This window comes from Bos grunniens, chromosome 26 (assembly GCF_055505025.1).
Source record: "Bos grunniens cultivar Pamir isolate PY7600 chromosome 26, Bosgru_T2T1.0, whole genome shotgun sequence".
NCBI classification, from domain to species: Eukaryota; Metazoa; Chordata; class Mammalia; order Artiodactyla; family Bovidae; genus Bos; species Bos grunniens.
Genome location: NC_141190.1, coordinates 49,123,820 through 49,146,339, shown reverse-complemented (window position 1 = coordinate 49,146,339; position 22,520 = coordinate 49,123,820). Strand labels below are relative to the sequence as shown.

General features: G+C 46.4%; 1 protein-coding gene and 1 long non-coding RNA gene across 4 annotated transcripts in view; both read right to left on the bottom strand.

Annotated features, from left to right (window-relative positions):
• The window catches only part of GLRX3 (glutaredoxin 3), a 31,230-nt gene extending 14,099 nt beyond the window's left edge, over positions 1-17,131 (bottom strand). The window contains exons 1-4 of one of the 2 annotated variants that reach the window (XM_086378153.1): positions 17,027-17,131; positions 11,284-11,392; positions 3,026-3,100; positions 2,146-2,347 (exon numbers count right to left, since the gene is read on the bottom strand). In XM_086378153.1, coding sequence (XP_086234279.1) covers positions 2,146-2,347; positions 3,026-3,100; positions 11,284-11,392; positions 17,027-17,115 — 475 coding nt within the window. In that variant the 5' untranslated portion in view covers positions 17,116-17,131. The remainder of the gene's footprint in view (positions 1-2,145; positions 2,348-3,025; positions 3,101-11,283; positions 11,393-17,026) is intronic. The other variant, XM_086378154.1, reaches the window with a different exon arrangement.
• Positions 17,132-21,562: 4,431 nt separating this feature from the next.
• The window catches only part of LOC147344557 (uncharacterized), a 14,965-nt gene continuing 14,007 nt past the window's right edge, over positions 21,563-22,520 (bottom strand). For both annotated transcript variants that reach the window (XR_015155452.1, XR_015155453.1), the window contains exon 4: positions 21,563-22,093. This is a non-coding gene — a long non-coding RNA (uncharacterized LOC147344557). The remainder of the gene's footprint in view (positions 22,094-22,520) is intronic.

The window sequence follows — 22,520 nt, the reverse complement described above, 5'->3', positions numbered from 1 at the left end:
AGCCCCAGTGAAGGAAGCAGCAGGGCACAGTCACAGCAGAAGACTCCCGACTAAGCCTTAACTAGATGCTTTTGTAAAGAATACCAATACTCCAAAATAATCTATTTACTATATGTGATAGAAAGACATGCTGTCACAGAAACCAAAATACTGGGAAACAGAAAAGCCTACTAAAATGTAGTTATAAACATTCTATATAACATATATATAAAAATAATGAAGAATGAAACTGTGTTTATCATATGTATCTAAAAATCTTTTTTATATCTTCCAAATATTATCTAAATGCATATAATATAGTGTATATTATAGTGTATAATATAAAGCAATAATATATTGCTCTGAAATGTTTCCAAGCTTCTTTTTCATTCTAACTCATTATTTGTACAGCCTTCTAAATGCCACTCAGGCGGTTAATATAAAGACGGCTAGAAATACCTCATAAATTCAGCCTAATAAAGTAAATGGTAAGCAGAAAAATGATTACTTCTAAGTGTAATTCTATTTTATTTGAATACTCATTCCGCATCTGGATGGCTCTCCGAGGCTGACTCCAACCTCTGACACTATGAAGAAAGAACTGCAGGCACGAGGAGGGTGGCCGACGTGAAGCTGGAGGCGTCAGGGCAGCACAGTCACAGGCGGCCCGCCAGCCGGCATCCGGTCTGCGAGGCATCCCAGGACACCCCTCCCCGCTGCCGCTTCAGACCACCTTCCCCGACTGCAGTTTCACCACTGCCAGTTTTACCTGCCGGGGAAGCTCTTCATTCAGAAGATTAATTAAGAGAGTATCAGTGTTCTGCTCCCAAAGAAGATACCATGCTACTGGTTTTACTGTGGGCCTACTGTGCATAACCTGTCATGCAGGCTGCTCCGCGCCGTACAGCCTGATAACGGTCCTGACTGGGACCCACGGGACTGCTGTCATGAGGTCAGCACAGAGAGTGCCAGAAACAGCGCCCCTGCCTGACGGGGAGAGGCGAACCAGCATCCATCAAGAACAAACCACCAACACCCAGAGCCTCTCTGCGGCTCCCTCTGGTTAACTCTCACACGGACTAAGTTAGCTCTTCCGTATATACACAGCAGGCATCTGACACGTAACTGCTGGCAAGGAAAATTTTCAAGCAGAACTGAGAAAGAAAGGAACCATTTCTTTCTCTAAGACAGAATTCACCGTGAAACTTTACATTTAAAACTAGACTTTTTCATAATTTAATAGGTAATTTGCTAACTATACAGGGAAGAATTTGTAACTAACTTTATAGTGGAAGTTTGGCTGTATTTATAAAGTCACACTGGACATGCAGTAATGACATCAATAACACATTTAATTTCCCTGCCACCTATCTTTAACAAATCCCTCCTGCGCAGTTAAAGCAACATTCTTAGATTCTCAACAGCATCATCGAAAGGCATTAAATGCTCGATTATGCAGCATAATAATGTTACACGAGGCACAGTAAAAAGAACACAATATGAATCCAACACCTGAGGGGCCAAATGACTCTGAAAGTTACTTAAGGACAACACTCCATGCACATCTGAGGCAAGACGGGAAGAGTGACTGTCAGCCACAGAATTAGCAATCTTTAAATCCCGAGAAGCAATGAACTGGAAATGACAGCAATGGGTGAACAGTGTCATCAGACACTGAGAGACAACAGGAGGCAAAAGCATACAGGGTGGACACTGGAACACTACCGTAATTCTGTGCATTTCTGAACTGCTGAATCTGAACCATACGAATAAAAGGAGGCTGCCAAGAAAGAGAAGGTAAGTGTTAAGAGCAAGATTAACTGAACAGACCAAAAGCCTATTAATGGAGACAGCAATACAGTGGCCAGGACTCAATCCCAACTCTGCTACTCAGTGACGGCAAATCGCCTTCACTGGGAATTAGGCAGACAACAAAGGTTTTGAATTAGATGATTTCCAAGATGTCTTTTGATTTCAACATTCCCCAAGTCTACACTGCAAACAAGTTCTCGTCACCTAACTTGAGTCCACTGGAAATTACAACCTTTCTGCTCTTCTAAGGGTGTCTGATCGCAAGCATCGGTAGAAGGTGTCCAGCGCAGTCTGCACAGAGCACGTGGTCTCGAGCCCAAGCCACATGTGGCGCAGCTTGGAGCAGGCCCTTACCACAGCGCGGCTCCTGAGGCGTCCCCTTCATGAACAGCATGCAGGGGGCGGCGTGGGTTAACTTCTTCAGGCGCAGGCTGAGGTCCTCCTTCGGGTGCTCACTACCACTGGGCGAGAAGGAGCCGCTAGACGCATGTCGCTGAACTTTTTTGGTCAACTCTGGGGCATGGGCACCATCTAATCGGTCGATTTTCTGAGAATTCTAAAGTTAAAGAAGTCATTCAGAGTATGTGTACATTTCTTCATCATCTATTTTAGGCTCCAAAATTATAACAAGCACAAGTCCATAGCTCTAGCCAGTATTTAAAGAGGTCAACACTATCACTGGAGAAATTTTTTGAAATTTGGATTACAAACTGCCTGCCACGCATGTCAATTTTAGAAATGAATAGTTGGTTTCTTTTTTCCTTTTTGGAAACACTGGGAAGGCAGCACCACTCCTGAAACCAGATCAGACAGGCTCTCCCCACCCCCGCTGCGGTCAAGCTGTTATGAAGTACAGATGAGGTACCTGGGGAACTCTGGTGACACCCAGGGGTGCCCAGAAACACAGATTTGCACCCACTTCCTAAGAGAGTCACTAATCAAACCAGAAGCAGCAAGATGTTTCATCATACCCAAGCACATGCCCCAACCAACCAACCTCTGACCCAACTCAGGGAACAGTTTGGGTTTACAGCCATGCCTTCTGGTGGGTGGACCTCCACAGTCCGTGTCACCTTCCCAGGACCCCAAGGGCAAGCAAGCAGTGAGACTACAAGACAGGTCAGGGCGAGGAGCAGGCAAACACCTGGTGCTCAGCATCAGGGGAAAGGGGAAAGGAACCGGCGAAGGCAGCCCCGCGGTACTCCGCAATCTCTTCCACCATCTTTAGCCTTACCTTGAAAAACAGAAAGGTGGGAACAGAACTAATTTCATATTTTTCAGATACTTCAGGAACAGCTTCCGCTTCCAACTTTAAAATAAAAGAATTTAAGCATGATTATAAAAAGGTCTTCTCTTTTTAACTACTTCACATGTAAATCAGTTTCACATGCATTATCCCTTAAGGTAGTTGACGTTTTTAAAAGAGCACAGTACAAAAGTTTATGACACATTTACATTTAAATGAGACTCACTGGGCTGGCATGTCATCCACTGAGTCTGCGGTGTCAAAACAGGTTCAGAGGTTTTTATTTTGTTGCACATTTCAAAAGATGCCTGGAGGCTGTGAATAAAATTTTTGGTGCACTAGTGACCTAGTAAATTTTCAATCATATGCAGCTACTACTATATTGAAATCCATAAATCACTGACCCCAGTTATGTCATGATTACAGTGCTTATTTTCTGCCCACAGCAATTCTTGCTGTTTGCTCTATTGACTAATTTCAAGAGGCAGTACATCATGACTGACAGTTGCAGCCTTCTGCAAATTATGAAGCAAAAAGGAGTATTTCTTCAATAAACTATTGATGTCTGATAAATTTTACTTTTAACTCCTGCAAGGCTGCTGAACCCTAAGCAGATAGATATCTTGCTAGGTTACTTGCTTCTGGGTCTGTTCATACATTTAAATGCATTTTAAATAAGATGACCACATTCTATTTGAAAATTTCCTTGAAGCCCTTCAACAAGATCTGATGTGATATCTGACACATAAACATATTTATTAGTAACACGTTCTCTAAATGAGAATAAAATTACTATAAGCTTTTTATGTGGACTTTAGATACTTTGAGAAAAATCAAGATACATTGTGTTTTTCCCTCACAGGACTGTCAATGCTAATACAAACTTTTAAAACCAATAAAAATCTGTATCCACATTATACCTATAGGAAATAAAGTTTATTGATAAATTATGTTATTAAAGAATTTTTAAAATATATACACTGTGTTTTTCCAAGAGTAAAAGATTTCCACTGGGCTTAAAATACTATCTTTATCCAGAGCTTTAACCAATCCACTGTTTCTATCCATAAAAATGACCATGACACAGGGGGAGGCTATCCCATGTCTGTGGCTTGTATCGTCCATCTCGTATATTCTTGGGTGCTCTTTTACCGCCTTAATTCTATTTTCTTTAGAACACCCTTTTGAAACAATACTTTAAATTATTTTCATTTTTAATGTAAGAAACCACATATATTTTAAAATCAATGTCAACTGTCCAATAAAACTGAAAAAAAGAACAAAGAGAAGGTTAAGCATTTGGAGACAGCTATTCAGAAGATACTCTTTCTAAAGTCTAAGGAACTTCTGTACCATATTCTTTCAGACAACTCCACACTAGACCAAAGAAGAGCAGAAAGGTGGTGACCGAGGCAGCACTAACGTCTGGTAAGTGCCCCCCACACTCCGGGCACTGGGCCAGGCTCAGTGAAGATCCCCATCACTCGCACTCCGGGATTCTAACAGAAAAGTAATACGAATCAAAAAACAGGTGCTACTAAGTAGAAGCAAGATAACAGAGTCTTAAACAGAACAAAACAAGTCACATCCTGACTCATAAAATCAAATTCCTATATGCTTTTAAAAGCTGATCTCTTCTCATATGTCTGCTGGTTTCCAGTAGGGCCCCTTACTGACAACTCTTCTGGGAAGCAAATGATGCTCTCAAAATTCCTGCTGAAGCCAGGAGGATCACTACACGTGCCTCCCCTCAAATGAGCTCCCAGAAGACGGAGCTTAATAAGACAAAGGCAACAGTGACAGGCAAATCCTCCTGAGTCCAGACCAGGAGGGCCATTAAAGGCAAAGCCGCTCCCCAGAATAGCAAGGGCAGCTGAAGTCCGAAAACCTTCACAGCACTAAAACTCCTTGGAAATATTTCTGATGGATGTAAAGCAACATAACAGTTATAACAATGGAAGTAGAAGATAAATGCATACATATTCAAAACTTTTAATTTCAATTTTCTTCTACATTCTGAAGAGACCAAAGATGGCCAATAAGAGCTACCTTCCTTGGAGGCCTGCTCTGTGCTGTACACCAGACTTGTCACAACTGGAAAGCAGGGCCCGCGTTATCATCTCAGCTCCACAGGGGCCAGGAGAGAGGTCACTCCAGACACAGTTAATTAGCAGGAGAGCTGAGAAACCAACCCATGTCTGTTTGACGACAAACCCTGTGCTTTTCTCATTATGCTACGGTTACCTTTTCTACCACAACAAGTAAGAAACAGCAAATTTAAAAGACAGGATTATATATGACTTCAGGACCAGACAGACATGGACACTTCCAGAATGGATTCCCAGCCAGAATGCCTTGGGGGAACCACGTGCTTCCTACACCGTCAATCTCAAACTTGGACCCTTCCCACCCAGGGTGCTGTGTGTCTGTGGAGAGGGGAGGAGGGCAGGGGAGCTCTACTACAGCAGGATGAATCCAGACGGAAGGAATCTCCATCATCTCCTTTGATATATCAGGGGTCCCCAAAGACCACCGTGATGGTAATGGCTAAGAGCTATGGTGTACTCTAAGCCAGACAACATTCTGAGTGCATTCACATACTGAGTTCATTTAATCCTCACGGTGAGTGAGCGAGTGAGCGTTAGTCGTTCAGTCATGTCTGACTCTTTGCAACCCCATGGAGTGTAGCCTGCCAGGCTCCTCTGTCCATGGAATTCTCCAGGCAAGAATACTAGAGTGGGTAGCCAATCTCTTCTCTGGGGAAAGCTTCCCAACCCAAGGACCAAACCCAGGTCTCCTGCACCGCGGGCAGGATCTTCACCGTCTGAGCCCCCGCAGGGGCCCTCACGGCGGGTGCTGTCATCGCAGCCCGTTTCTAGGTCCCTCACTGCCGAGCGGGGGGTGAGGCAGTCTGGCTCTAGGCACAGTCCACTCTACACAGCCCTGTTACCAGCTCACCACACCCAATGGTTCCTCCTCGTCTCTCATTTTACTGACCTTGCAGTCTCACTCAGTAAGCATGACCACAGCTGCCTTCTCGGATTCCCTTCCCTTGGCTTTCCGTGTCTTCTCTTCCTCTAACTCCTGGCCTGAGTGTCTGGCTTCCTCCTTCACCTTTGCCAACCACGATGTTGCTGCACATCCCAGGACTTGGTTCTGCACCTGCTTCTCTTACCTATACTCACTTTCCTAGCAGAGTGGTCTCAGGCAACACCCTGGCTCTAAGGAACTCCAGTATGGCACCGCCACCCAACCTCTACCCAGGACAAACCTCTCCTCTCACCTCCAAGCCACACACTCGACATCTGCCCGCAGATCCCCACTAGACATTTCCCACTGCACCTGTTCCTCCCCAGGGCAGACCCGATCTCATTTAATCCACCAAGCTGCTCAGATCAAAAAGGAGACAATCTTAACTGATCTATTTCCTCCACCCTGACATCCAATCCATCAAGAGGTCTCCCGGGTGCCCCCTCTAAAATATAAGCCGACGCAGACAACAACAGCATTTCAACAATCTCCCCACTAATGTCCAAGAAATCTCTTACCTGGCCTAGTGAAACAGCCTCCTAACTGGTAGACCTGCTTCTAGTCTGTACTCTTACCCACTTCAAACCATTCTCCATGTGGCAGCCACAGTAATCGACTTAGGAATCAGACTGCATCAGACTGCACTTGCAATAAAACCAAAACTCGACCATGGCTCACAAGGCCACGTGGCCCTCCCTGCCTCTGCAGCTTCCGGTCAGGGCTTCGACCCCTTCCCTCTTCTCCAGCCCCGCTGGCCGCCCACTGCTCTTCTGAGGTCTGCACCTGCTAAGCCTCTACCTAAAGGCTCTCTGCCAGCACTTCCAGTGACTGTCATCTTTGCGTTTTTTAACTCTCACTTGTTAGATACACGCTTTCAGCACAACCTACATAAAAGCACCCCGCCTACCCAAGACCCCTCTTCACAGCCTGCCTATTTATTTCTTCTGTTGAACTTCACACCACCTGAGATTACCCTGGCACTGTGTTACCCATTTACTGTCTACACCCTTACTGTCCTGCATTCCCAGTAACTAGCATCCGGTGTGGCATACAATTGAGTGTCCAAGAAACAGAATGCTGAACAGTAGTCACTATTCCTAAGCCAAAAACACAAGTGACTACTCGCCAGTGGCGGCAGAGGCTCCAAGGTAAAGGCAAGGATGAGAAAACTCAACCTTTCAATATAAATCAACTAGACTTCAAGGAAACAAGCAAGCAAACAAAAGCGCCTGACACTCTGGGACTCTCTGTCACGCCTCACACAGGACTTCTTTTCACTCTGTGACGTGCTACGAAAGGCGAGTTTTTCAAAGTCAAATTCTTTGTTTGCCAGAAAGTCAAACATAAATTTCAAAATAGTATTTAAATGAACATTTCTAATAACTTTTTATAATACTTTGCCAAACTTTACCCAGTAACAGCTAATAAACTATGTTAATTATGTTTTGTTTTGTTTTTTTTACCAAGACAGCACAGATTAAAACTAGGTTATTTTTAAGATTTAACCATCCTACTAGAATTATCTGAGAGACATTTCTATAGTTCCTAAAAAATGGAATCCTACATATGCTCTGTAAGACACTAAATAAACTGATCAATATTCTGACACACACAAAAAACAAGTTCAGATACTCAGCTGATACCTAGTTATACAACCAGTTAGCCGATGCCGATACCTAATTATACAGCCAGTTAGCCAATACCTAGTTTTACAGCTAGTTGGCACCCTTCTGGAGACTGCCCTACATTTTCTGCTTAAACACATTGTTCACAAAGATTATTTCGAATTTAAACAGTGTAAGCTACAGAAATTATCTATACTAACTGTACAGACCTTTAGAAATTACAGTGTAAGCTGTTCTTTAAGATGGTGGCACATTTAAGAATATATCAAACTATAAAGATTCCTTTTTAAGGAATCAAAAAAAAAAATGTAAGTATATAATTCCTTCTGTACTCTTGATTTCATATCTGAAGATACCATGCACATAAAATGCAAGAACAGCTACCATACAAACAAGATTAATAGTAAATGAAATACAATAATACTAAATCTCACCAACCAGGTCGTTGCTAAGTCTGACTTCAAGAATAAATTTCTGTACCAAAGTGCAATATATGGTACATTCAGTATCAGAGCCTAGTAGGCCTCAGCTAGAATTAGGGGGAGGGAATAAAGAGGAGAAAGGGCTGGCACGTGAGGTGGGAGCCACCTGCACAAAGAAAAGCAACTTAAACACAGCAAACCAGGTAAAGGCCCCGCCCTCAAGCGTCTCACCACCTAGTCAAGAAGGGGACAAAACAGGGACAAAACGCAAGGACAGAGCCGATGAAAACACAAGAGACTCCCTGACAGTCCAGCCAATGGAACAGACTAAGCTCAGAGAAGAAAGGGAAAAAAAAGTCACGGGGGTACGCAGAAAAGACATCACACAAAATGGGTTTGATTTAAATCATCACGTTGTACACTTTAAATACACACAATCTTTACTTTAAAAGCAAAAGTAATAATAATACCAAATATAAGAATTTAATTTTTTTTTAAATGGCTTTGATTTGGACCATGAATTTGACCAGTGGCCCCAATTTCACCACCCAAAACTATTCTTCCTCTTTCCCACACCACCACCAGACACCGTATCCTGAAATAGTCTACTGACCAAACAATTTTGATTTAATGATAAATGTGTATCCCATTGTTGTTAAAGTGCTAACAAACTGACTTTACATAATTTGAAATGCAAAGACACTTGACATTTTAATTAGCTATTTAATCTTATTCTGAATAAATGTAAGGTTTCTGTGAGACTTCAAGCAACAGACATAACTAACCTATGTCCTCCAAGCCCTTGGAGGTGTGAAGTCAGGGAAGAACCCAGCCCCAGGACCCGACCGACGGGGCAGCCAATGCAGGCGAACACAACGGCAGGCAGCCTAAACGTGGCACCAGTAAGGAGCACACATTCTTTATCGCCGTATCATCAGTCCAGGAAGTGAGGGGATTCAAACACAGTAAGTGAAAACCTTGCCTTTCAGCAACCTATTCCAATGGGCACAAACTACTAGGATTAAAAAACAAAAAAAACGTATGCTAGGTTTTCTCAGATGGTATTTTACCATGTTCTACAAAATAAGGAATTGATGATCACAAAACTTTAGAATTAAAGTATTAAAAACACAGTGCTTAAGATCGTTCTATGCAATGGTTCTGTAAATCTAAGTCACAGAATGAACTAATCTCTATACTTCAAGTCAAAAATGCCAAACAACTGCAGTCGTTAAAAAAACAAAAAGACCAAGAAATCAAATTGTGAGAAACAGAGAGTACCAGGATGTCGCTTCTATAGACTGGAAGAGTCACAGAGCTCTCACCGAGTAAGCTGTGTGTAGTTGAACCACATGCCCCTCCTCTGGAAAATGCCACCGCCGCTCTCAAGCACTTCACCTCTCCCAGGCTGGCTACTGCTCAGCACTGTGCCCTTTAAATCACCTACCTTCCGAACTCCATGCAAATGATCTTTGCCTCTGAAGGTGTCTAAGAAAAGAAACACTATGCCACAGAGTGACCTCCCAGAAAGTAACACCTGCGCAAACTACCCATGGAAACCTGCCACCCTCTCTGAACGGCAGGTACAGTCGGGGTCAGGTATCCCCAGCAGATAAGGGCTCCCAACCCTTGGCTTGCCGAGACATTTAAGCACTTGAACAACTTAAAATCTCACTGCCGAGTCCGGTACTGATGTGAGAAGTAATCCTATAGTCACTTTAAATAAATCATTCAAATGGCAGCTAAGAACAATGCGTTACCTAAACCAGTAACGTGATACACATAAAAGCAGACTTACAACAATTACCATTGTCTTGATTAATCTTACGATTGAAATGTTTAATCATTTATTTCACTTGTAATCGTTATCTTTTATCACTGACCAAACATGCAGTTTTAATGTCCACTTCTATTATTTATATTGGACATTTTAAGGTTGTATTCTAAGGTTACATTACACATTTCATTGGAATTTTAAATAAGTCCTTAAACTTTAAAAAGCTAACTATTCATACATGCTCTATCTGCTTAAGGAAACACTGCAAGAATTCATACAAGATTAATAGAAGAGCTACTTATGGGATGGGACGGCAAGGCTGGCGAGAGGGAGTGGGCTGGGCCTTCTCAATGGACTTCTTCCTGCAGTGTTTTGATTTTGAACCATCTAAACACAATCAATACCTGTTCAAAGGACACATATTTAAACAGAAACTGTCTGAAAAGTATATCAGCTGCTATACAAATAAATTAATGTGTCAGAATTCTGGGTCTTCAGTCTACATAAAAAGAGGCACACATACAAATACAGTTGACATCACCTTTAACTCCATATACTTGCCAACATATCCTCTAGCTATTTTTTAAAATAGGGTTTTTGTCTGCTTTTTTAAAACCTAAAGATTCAGCTTCTGAATATAGGGTATGCCTCCCTTCCCAAAAGTTCATTTCTAAAACACTCAACTCACATGTTGGCCATGTTGCCTCAATTAAGTCCTGACTGATACATTAAATGTGCTAAAACCAAGTGAGCTCGTCCTTTGTAACTCTCATTATCCTAGCCCTGCCCACCCAAGAAAGACACCAGGAATGAGGAGGCTGGAGCACCAGAGCAAGGACAAAGAAGGCTACACGCAAAGTGAATGAAAACAAAGGCAGCCAGGCTGCTTCCTTCTCCCTCTGCTTCCCCAGCGCGACAGAGAGACTCTGGTTTCCCTGCAAGCCTGCATTTACCGGACCCCTGGCAGCGAGCTCCCCCTACCCCCGTTCCCTGCAGCCCTCACACACCTTTCTTGAATCACTTTCCACGTCCCACTTAGCTTTTCAATGAAGCAAGTCTTGTTAACATCTCTACTGTACAAAACCACAATTACCCACAATGAATGATCTCACCTGCGAGTGCCCACATAAACCCTCTCCTGACTGCCCATCCTGTCCTCCCACCCAAGCCTGTATTCAGGAAAGGGTAGTGAGTTTTACACCACTCCCTGCTTGAAAAATATAAAACCATTTTAAGGTTTTTAAGAATAATCTACTGTGAAAATAACAGATTCCAACACTACCTATGAATATGAGGAATCCCACACCACCGCTCCTTTCTATGTCAATAAAATGTAGTCTAACCCATAAATCAGAATTAAATCCCTAAGACATGACACTGAAAACACAGTACCTTCACAAATGAAACTTGTTGGTGCTCTTTGGCGAGCTCTGCCATCACGTCGTTCATCTGAGCGCACTGAGGAGCCCATGGTGCCCAGAAATGGACCACAAGAAGGGACCTGTGAATCCGTAAAACACAGATTTTGAAAACACAGTAGCTTTAGAAATAAGCAAATGAGGATAAATTCTATTACCAAAGAAACCTTTCAAGGACCGCCTGAATTGTTTTTGTACTGCTAGAATCTTGTATTAAACACAGGCTGAAATATGATTTCAAGGACTTCTTTTGGATGAATTTTCCAGTTAATGACATTTTTTGAATTAATACTTAGCTCACATGAAGTGGTTCTGAATAGTCATCCACCTCAACTACCAGCCATGTAAATTAACTCTATTTTGAGACCCTGTGGAAACTAGATTTCTGCAGTCAGGGCACAATGTTTGTGAAAAATGACGATATATGCGTTACTACTATTAATGTTAGTATTTTTAAACATGGTATTGTGATGAAGTGATCATAGGAATAGGAATAAAATGGGGCAAATGAAGTATATAAGCAGAAAACAAGGAAAAAAATAGAACTGCTTTTTATACAAACTTTCTTATGCTACAAAGTATTTTCTAAAAACTGACAGTATGAACAGACAGAATAGTGGACTAATAAACTGTTGATAAAATCCTTAGAAATCTCAGTATACATCTATTAACTATTTTCATATAAAACTACCTTGGCAAAGATACCTTTAAGTCTAACCTCATACTCAACTGAAAAACCCTTCACTTTTACAGAATTATAAATTCAAACAGTTGCTTCAGTCGTGTGCAACTCTGTGACCCCATGGACTGGAGCCCACCAGGCTCCTCTGTCCACGGGATTCTCCAGCCAAGAAGACTGGAGTGGGTGCCATGATCTTCCCGACCCAGGGAGAGAACCTGAGTCTCTTATGGCTCCTGCATTGCCAGGCAGGTTCTTTAACATCAGCGCCACCTGGGAAACTCAAATTCAAATACAATCTCTCTCAACTACAAAAAGGCTTCCCTCATAGCTCAGTTGGTAAAGAATCCGCCTACAATGCAGGAGACCCCGGTTCGATTCCTGGGTCGGGAAGATCCCCTGGAGAAGGGCTGGGCTACCCACTCCAGTATTCTGGCCTGGAGAATTCCATGGACTATACAGTTCATGGGGTCGCAAAGAGTAGGACCCGACTTAGGACACGACTGAGCAAGCGAGTTTCACTTTCAACTACAAAAAATCTGAAAACTCAGGAAAACACATTGAAAAATATGTTACAAGGAGGAAAAAAACAAGGACAATTAAACTTGGGCAAGGAAAGAAGTAATCAACCGTTAAACCATTAAAACAATACAGCTGAGAAAAGAAGGGGCCCAGTACCGCCAAGTTTCTGGCTTAGTGACTTAGGTCGTGGTGGCACTCGCCACGATTCACAGTCCAGAAGCTGGCAACCTGGGAGGAAAGAAGTCTAGTGGGCTGTTAGTGACAGTCAAGCTCAGGAGAGAAGTCCACGCTTGATCCGCAGATCTCTGAATCAAGAGATAGCGGGCACCACCCTCATCCACGCCGGAGAATAAAGAAGGGGCCAAGGGCAGAGCCTCTGGGGCTCGTCACCACCAAGTCAAGAGCGACGGAGGGAAAGGAGTCCTGGCAGTAGACCAGAGAAGGTTCAGGGGTCTCACAGGAGTCAGGAAGGGAGGGGGACAACCATCAAACAGAGCAGGAAGAGTGACCAGCAGTGGGCAGTCATTTCAGCAGGTGAGAGAAGCAGTGTGTGGACCACTGAGCTGAGAATGAAGAAGGAAACTGCTAGGAACCTACTAGGTAAGAGACTGGGCTGTTAACAGAGAGAAAGCGAGGATCCAGACAGATCAAGGGATGGGCTTTTATCAATGCAAGAACATCTTCACAGTTTATTTTGTGAGGGGACAGTGCAAGTGAGAGGGAGAGGCTGAAGACATGAGATTCAAGCTCTCAGAGGTGGCAGGACAGGGAAATCTAGAGCAGAGAAGAATTCAACACGAGAAGACAGTCTCCTCTAGGTCAGCAACAAAGGAATCAAGAATGGGTAAAGTGAAAGAAAGTGTTAGTTGCTCAGTCGTGCCCAATTCTTTGCAACCCCATGGACTGTAGCCCGTCAGGCTCCTCTGTCCACGTGATTCTCCAGGCAAGAATACTGGAGTGGGTTGCCATTTCCTTCTCCAGGGGATATTCCTGACCCAGGAATCGAACCTGGGTCTCCTGCATTGCAGGCAGATTCTTTACCGTCTGAGGCACCAGGAAGCCCCTACAGTGGGAAAAGCTACAAGCAAATCTGTTGTGTTGGGGGAGGGGCAAGTAGAAGCAGCAGCCTGATGAGGCTACTGAAGTCCTGTTTTCCCAGGCAGGAAGCAAGGTCTTGTGCTGAAACAAAGGAAAATAGAGGACAAGGGCCACAGCCAGGACAGAGGAAGAAGGGACAGCTGCCTGGGACACAGAAAGCAGGACGCTCCAAAGGAAGAGCCACCGAAGGCAGGGGAGGAACACACAGTCAGGCCCCCACTCCACGGGCCCCACTGGAGCTAGAACTCAGGAGCTTCGGCGCATGGGCAGAGACGATGGAGGAAGTACTGATACTTCACCAGTTACTGATTCCTCTTCCTCTCACGCATGAAGCTGGACTACATTAACACTTCTTATCAAACTGAAAAATGATTTTTAAAATCAAAATATTCAATGATAAAAAGAATAAAGTGAGACAACACTTTTATATCCCACTGGTAAAAGTTCAATTGGAAACTTTCACAAATTTCTTGTACCACTTTCAAGGATCTATCCTACAGAAGTCATTAAAGAGACAAAGATGTATGTATATGACTACTTCCCCAGTATTTTACATAGCAAATAACTGTAAAAATCTATTATTCAACAACATAGTTTTATTAATGGTCATAAAATATTATAAAGTCATTAAAAATTGTATCTCAAAGAACATTTAATAACATGGGAAAATACAACGAGTACATTTTTAAAAAATTAAATAGGTTACAAAACTTTTTAACAGTATGTGCCAACGTAAGTAAAAAGAAAAAGTACACATATACAACTTAAATTCCATCATTACTAACGCGGCTTTGAAGAGTAATTTAACTTCCACATCTGTGAAACAGCAATAATACCCTGAGAGGTTGGGAAGATCAAACAAAAATATGTAAGCCCTTTAAAAATATTAAAGAATGATATTAATGTTCTTTTAAATTATCCACGTTATTCTCAAATTTAGATGCTTAACTTCTACTTTCCAATTAAGTGAACAACGCCTAATATCATGAGGACATAAACCTGAAACAAACAAATGCTGTCACCCTCTCCTGATGGCCCACTGCTCTCTCCATCTTCAGGGACAGCTCAATGTGCAGGGTGCACTGTTTAAGGAAAAACCTTTAAGAGAAGACGAGGTTCAAATCCTAACTGCTGCTGCTAAGTTGCTTCAGTCATGTCCGACTCTGTGAGGCCCCACAGACGGCAACCCACCAGGCTCCCCCGTCCCTGGGATGCTCCAGGCAAGAGCACGGGAGTAGGTTGCCATTTCCTTCTCCAATGCATGAAAGTGAAAAGTGAAAGTGAGGTCGCTCAGTCGTGTGGACTCTTAGCGACCCCATGGACTGCAGCCCACCAGGCTCTCCGTCCATGGGATTTTCCAGGCAAGAGTACTGAAGTGGGGTGCCACTGCCTTCTCAAATCCTAACTACTGTGCTTTTAAACAATGTAATGAACCTCCGTTCTTTGTCAGTAAAATATTTAGTGGTCAATAAACTGCTGTCTCACTGTTATTTCAGATGTTCTGCTCCTGAAGTTATTCCTGTACAGATAACACTAACTACCATGTATTAAAATCATGTAGTATTAGACTATATTAAATATTTTACAAATGGGCAAAACCTTAATTATTCTGCAAACCTTAATTATTCCCAACTGTGTAGACTAACATATAAACCATATAAACATATAAACCTAAGTCATGTGATAACTTAGGCAAAATACATTTTCAATTCACATGAAATTTTTAAATTGAGAAGCAATGATCTGTCAAACAGACGTTAAATAGCATTAACAAGTACTACTTCATATTCTGAAATGCTGCCATTTCCACCAAAAGGAGCAGAGATCTGTTCCTTCCCCAGATGCCAAGCACCACTTCCCACGTGCCCATCTAAAGGCATCATTTCACTTAATACCATTTGGATGCGTTCTTGCCACTGCTCTGTACTTGGATCATGTCACCTACAGGCCAGTGGTAAGAACGCATCCAAACGGTATTAACACTTGACATTTTAACCGACTGCGACGTCTAAAGGACTTTTACGTTAAAAAAAAAAATAACACAGGATCAAAAATGCCAAACACACAAACAGCAAAATAGTCTCCATCCTCACCGGGAGAGGGTGACCGCGTTTATGTTTGCTTCGGGTTTCTGTCCTCATGACGTCAGGCGCTGTTTACTTAAGATGGGTAAAGTGAAGTGAAGTTGCTCAGTCCTGTCCGACTCTGCGATCCCAAAGACTGTAGCCTACCAGGCTTCTCCGTCCACGGAATTTTCCAGACAAGAGTACTGGAGTGGGTTGCCATTTCCTTCTCCAGAGGATCTTCCCGACCCAGGGATCGAACCCAGGTCTCACACATTGCAGGCAGGCAGTTTACGGTCTGAGCCACCAGGGAAGCCCGTTTATTAAGGACAGATCCACACAAGCCCGGCTCCTTCCAGAGGCCGCCTCCGGGCCGCATCCCGTTTCATCAATGAGTCAACGTCATTCCCCACGCACCCGCCTCCCCGGGCCCACCTCTTTCAACAATTTACCAAGTGAACCTGAAACGCCGAAGCAGCAGTTCTGATGAACACTTTTCGGCACCCGCCCCCTGCCACGCTCCCAGGGAGCTCCCCAGCGGCCTCCAGCTCAAACTCGGGGCCGCATCAGGTCCGCACGCCCCACCGCCCTGAGCTCCGCGCAGGCTCTCTGCCCCCGGAGCCTCCGAGGGCGCTCCCGCCCGCCGGCCACGCGCCGCCCGCGGCCCTGACCCCTCTCACCGCAGAGGACACCGCGGCCCGACCCGGGCGCGAGCGCAGGGGCGGCCCAGGGCTGGCAGGGGGCTGAGCGCCGGGCGGGTGCCCAGGCGAGGGCTCGACTCAGCCGAGGCGGAGAGACCGCCCCGAGGCCCCGCGCGCCCGCCGGCGCTGACCCGCAAGTCGGGGGCCGGGGAGCGGTGTTTCCGGGTACCGCCGAACGGGCCCACCGCACCCCGCGGCTCTCCTGAGGCCTCCCCCCAGGCGAGAGGCAGCCGGGCCAAACCAGAACCGAGGGCGGCGGAGTGCGCTCAGGAGGCGGGAGAGCCCGTCCAGCGCCCGGGCAGGCAGCGCGGCCCGACCACGAGCGCCCTCAGACGCCAACTGCCGCCCCGCTCGGCCTCCCTGCAGCGCCCGCCCGGGACGACGCGGCGAGGGGCCGGGGTCTCCGCGCCCACCCTCGGCCGGGAGCTGGGGCCCCGCGTCACCGCCCCCCGGGGCCGCCGGGCCTGGCGCCGCGGGGCGCCCGGAGCCTCGAAACCTGGGTCTGCGGTGGACCTGCTCCCTCACCGGGGCGGGGACCCGGACTCAGGGTCCGGGCCGCCCAGGCTGGGCCGCGCGTGAGGGAGCCGAGCAGTGCGCCCGTGAGGCCGGCCCCCGCCGCGTCCCCTCACCCCTGCCGCCCGCCGCCTGGCTTACTTGGCTCTGAGGCGCAGCAGCTCCTCAAACTGCCCAGCTGAGCCGACCTCCACCACCGCCGCCGCTGCCTCAGCCGCCCCCGCCGCCATGCTGCCGCCGCCAGACAAGAGCAATCGAGCGCGGGCGGCCGATGGGGGCGGAGCGCGGGCGGTGACGCAGGAAGCCCCGCCCCCAGCCGTCCCGGCGGCCCCGCCCCCTGCCCCGCCCCGCCCCCCAGGGCCGCGTGCCAGCCCCGAGCTGGTGAACACCCTGGGGCTGCGGCGTCCGGCCGGCCGGCCAGTTAGGACCCTGACCCCCGGGGCTCTGGACTCTCAGGAAGCTCCCCTCCGGAGCTCCTGGAAGTCAGGGCTTCCTGCGATCCTAGAAGCTCCAAAGGCAGCTGGGAGAAGGATGTATGCGTGTGTGTGTGTGTGTGTGCGTGTGATGTTAGTGTATATTTGAATGAGTGAAGGCGCTCAGTAGTGTCCGACTCTTTGCGACCCCACGGACTGCAGCCCACGAGGTTCCTCTGTCCACCAGGTTCCTCTGTCCATGGGATTCTCCATGGCAAGAATACTGGAGTGGGTTGCCATTTCCTTCTCCAATTTCCTTCTCCAGGGTATCTTCCCTACCCAGGGATCAAACCTAGGTCTCCCACACTGCAGGCAGACGCTCTACCATCTGAGCCACCAGGGAAACGTGTATTTAACAAGCTGAAATTTTAATCCAAAAGGTAGGGATGGAAGAATGGGAGATCGGGGGAAGGGAGGTTGAGCCCTCTCCGAACCTCAACGCTGACAAGGAGTTTCGAATTGGGCCCTGAAGAACCTGAAGCCACGTCAGCACGTGGCCCACCATCACCCAGGCTCCAGGACCCGCTCGCCCATGCCCCGCGCCCCTCTAACCTCAGTCCTCCCCCGGATTCCCTCGGCACCTCCTGATGCTGGTGCTCCAGGCAGTGTCCCCTCCCACCTTTCCACCACTGCTTCGCACTCCTCTCCTGGAGTGACCTTGTCCATGGTCCCGGTAGCCTCCATCGCCAGGGAAACCTCCCGCAGAGCGCCTTCCCTTGCCTCCGGTGCCCATGGCTGGGAGAGGGCCGGGGGTGGGAGGGGTGGTCTCTTTAAGGTTCCTCCCAGACCAGCCCCGGCCTTGTCTCCAAAGCGCCCCTCCTCCTGGATCCCAGGTTCACTACCGCCATTGCTTCAACCCAGACACGTGGGGCTCCTCCTGGGCTCTTCTGGCTCTGTACCGGGTTGGAGGACAGACCCCGTGGAGCCGCCCTCAGGTGTTCAGGGCTCCTGCACGCCTTGGGCTGCGGGCACACCTCACGGTGTTAGAAGCGTCTGTGGTCTCGCATCAAGGGCGGGAGCTGTGTCTCCATCCCAGAGCCTCCTAGGTGCTGTGAACCATGTTCTCTACTTGGGACCAGGGGGAGGGGGGGCGAAGTGGACTTATGGAGTTTCGGAGACTCATTGCCAAAAGAAGTTCATGCAGTGTATCCGGTGAATAGTCTTTACAGTGATTGCCTGTCGAAATATACTGGGTTGTGTGAAATGTATTATTAAAATTAGATTTACTTCTTTCTACCCTTTAAATGAGGTTTCCCTAGTAGCTCAGTTGGTAAAGAATCTGCCTGCAATGCAGGAGACCCAGGTTCGATCCCTGGGTTGGGAAGGTCCCCAGGAGCAGGAAATGGCAACCCACTCCAATACTCTGGGGAATTTCATGGACGGAGGACCCGGTGGGCTACAGTCCATAGGATCGCAAAGAGTTGGACATGACTATGTGACCAACTTTCACTTTTCACTTTCACCCTTTAAACGTGGTTGCTAGAGATTTTTAAAGTGTGCAGGTGACTCGTTTTAGGCTCACTTCGTGTTTTCTCTTGGGCAGCATTGTGCCAGTGACTGAAAGGGGCCTTTAGTTACATGTGTGCCTCCGCCTGAGAAGATGCAACTGAAGATGGTAAATTACCTGAATGTGATCAAAATAGCATAGAACAAAAAAACACACAAAAAGTAAAGCTGAGGAAATGGAGGAAAGATGGACAGATTGTATGAATATCCACATCCTAATAACAATATTATACTACAGTGTTTCAAGATGCTGTCCTTGGGGAAGAACATACACAGAATCTCTTCATGTTATTTCTTATAACTGTCTTCATGCTGAGTCGCTTCAGTCATGTCCAGCTCTTTGCAACCCTGTGGACTGTAGCCTGTCAGGATCCTCTGTCCATTGGATTCTCCAGGCAAGAATACCAGAATGGGTTGTAACTGCATGTGACCCTACAATTATTTTTAAATAAAAAGATTATTTTTATTAGAAAGTAAATAAAATCTAGACATTACTATGAAAAATGCAACAAAAGGGGAGAAAACAGCATGTTGCAACACAAGATGTTTGCTCTGATGACCAACTTTAAACAGAATTATATAAATACGACATATTACTATATAGGTGAATGTAGCAAAGAAAACGTCTTCAGAAGGATGTGCCCCCAAGGAGTCAGGAGAGCTTGCTCCCGGAGAGTGAGAGCAGGGGAGTTTTAGTTTTCATTGATCTGACCGTGCCAGGTCTCAGGGGTGGTGGCACAGTGGATCTTGGCTCTTTGTTGTGGCATACACGTTTTTAGTTGCAGCATGTGGGATATAGTTCCCTGACCAGGGATCAAACCCAGGCCCCCAGCATTGGGAGCACAGAATCTTAGCCTCTGACCACCGGGGATGTCCTCTCCTTGGAACAGTCTTCCTTTTTTGCAGTTACCACTGTTGACATCAACAGGTCTAATGTTCAGCAGGTGAATCTCTGAGCTTGGCAATAAAAACCACTCCACGAAGCCCTGAGCCCTAATCATGTACCAGGGCTTGTCACATGTGAGTTACAGGCAGACAAGGTTATACACAGCTACAGGGTGCTTTTCAGACTTCCAAAGCCCTTGCTCTTTCCAGTCCATGATGCAAAAACATCACTGCCTGCGATACCTAACCAGACTTGGGTCTGCTTGCCTGCCCACGGTAAAGCCCATCTACCGGCCCCAGGTAGCCAATCTACACCCCCTCTTTGTGGGGGAAAGAAAAGTGCAGCATTTATTGAAGCAAAAGTGCGGCACCCTGCGTCTGTGAACTGAGCCCAGTTCAAAGAGAGACGTGGGTGTGGCTGAGGTGTAATTATGTTTGGTGACAGCTAACATTTCAGCACTTCTGAGTAGGTGAGGACGCATTTTAGCCATCCCATTTTTGAGAGCACATTATTCCCTCTTGGGCCCAGGGGTTACTCCCCAGCAGGGCAGAGTGCTGAGTGCTAGGTGGGCACAAATGACCCAGGCGGAGTCTGGGTCAGACTACCTGGTCACGATAGATGAGGACTTGGAATTGGGTTCCCACCTGGCTAAATCTTTGCAGAGCCTGTGTCGAGGAGCTGAGAGACACACAGGTTTTTAATGGGCAAAGCATGGCACTGAAAAGTGTTGTTACTCTGGTAAAATGGCCAATACTTCCTTTGCTTTAAGAGGGAGTCTTAAATCCTAATTACTCCTCCCCCAAAGACCAGTTGAGGATAACCCAACTGGAGGAAACTAATTTCCTCAGGAATTTCACTGTTACAAGATTAATGGAGCCCCCCTGCCGAGAAACAGTAAAGCTGTAAGTACAGTAGATTTGCACCTGAAGGATACATGCTTTAATTTCTGTTCTCAAGCTGCGATAACATCTTCTCAAGCTACTGTAAAAGGCATAAATGAGCACCAGCACCTCTGCTCCCGGGAGGCGTCTTCCCGGACTGGGGCTGTCCCCTGGGGTGGCCCCGAGTTGGGGGGGTAGTGGTGGTGTGACCACAGACCACAGCTGGCCGCAGGCCTGGGAGGGCTGAGCAAACGCTCCTCCCTAGGAGCCCCAAAGGGTCACCCCCATTGGACGGCCCCAGCCCTGCCACCCACCAGGGCACAATCCTGCTGAGGGGCCTGGAATGAGAATGAGGTAACTAAGAGGTGGACGGTCTGTGTTCTGCCCCTTGGGAGCCCCCAGGGAATTGCACCCCACTATCCATCAGCTTTGAGGGCTCTGAGAATGGGCCTTGGGAAGGTTGCCTCACAAATGATGTTGAGATAAACTGGACACACGGGGGTCCCACCAAGTGACCACCCCTTGTTCTCTGTGGCCCAAGGGCCTCCTCGGCAACTGAGATGCTCCAACTGTCATCCTCATAGCCAAGAACTAGTCTGGGATAGGGAGGTGGAAACGGGTGTGAGGTTTCCTCTGTCAACCCTTGGGAGCCCTGCATGCGATCTTGGCAAAGTCTGGCCAATTTTCGGTCCCCTTCCTTACCAGGAACTGCTTTTATTGGAAGAACTCTATGTATATGCTGGCTATAAAGGTTGTTTATGCTGCCATAGCAAGATTTTTATTGGTTGTATTTTTGCTGCACTTGCTTGAAAAATAATTATTTTCAAAGAAAAGAAGAATTACATATCCAGTAAACTAAATAAGACTCATGTTTATTAGGGACCCTGTGACAGCTCCTCAAATGTGAAAAAAGATTTTGAAGCAGTGAATGGACAATTTATGGGCAAGTTTATTTGTAAAACAGATTTCAAGACATACTTCATCTTGGCTCCGCCAATAAAAATACATCTCATTTCTTTTCAGAAGTGTGTGCTCTCTGATGGTTTCCTAGTAATCCCGTTTCCCCTAAGAAGGTAGGACAGTGTGGATACGTATGTGCCCACTAACCTAATCCAGGACTAGGCTGAATGATTTGGGAGTGCTATATGTCAAAAAAAAAAAAAAAAAGATGTGACCACATCTCATAAGGCGCACTTTAGAAGAAATATATTTACAAGAAATGAAGTTCACAAACCTTGATCTAATTGCTACAATCTTCAGAATCTCTTTAGCCAAAATCATTTTTAAACACACTTCTAGTTGTTAGCAATTTATCAGAGGAAATTTGTCTTGAGAGCGGACAGCCCATTTTCCATCCTCTGCATCGGTTCCAATCTGTCTTCCTCGGGGACCAGCCAGGGCCGCAGGTGCGGGTTGTAGAGCCGGTTTCCAGGCTGTAGGTGGCACCAGCCGCTTCTTCAGCCTGGGGAAGGAGCATCCTTTGTTGAGTGGTTCCTTTATTCAACCTGGAGACGCCGCAATTCAGAACTAACCCAAACTGATGCCCTATCTTGATGCTCTATCTGTAGAGGCTCTGTCGATCCTCCGAAAACATGCTTCACCCCTGACCTGCCAATTTTTAATACCTTCTCCTGCCTTCTCAGTTCAACCAGCAGCGTATGTGAGGTGCTGTAAAATGTACTGAGTCTGTCCTGTACAGATGAAAAAGGCTGGTACGGGGGCCGGGGCTGGGATGTGCGGTGAGAGGGGAGAGAAACTCACGCACACGCTGCTACGCACACCTTTGTCTACCTGACGGTTTGGTTTTCTGCGTGACCACCCAGATACAGCTGTAATGGCACTTTGTTGATCATGAGTGTACAGAGTCACTGTACGTTTGTCCGCAGCTG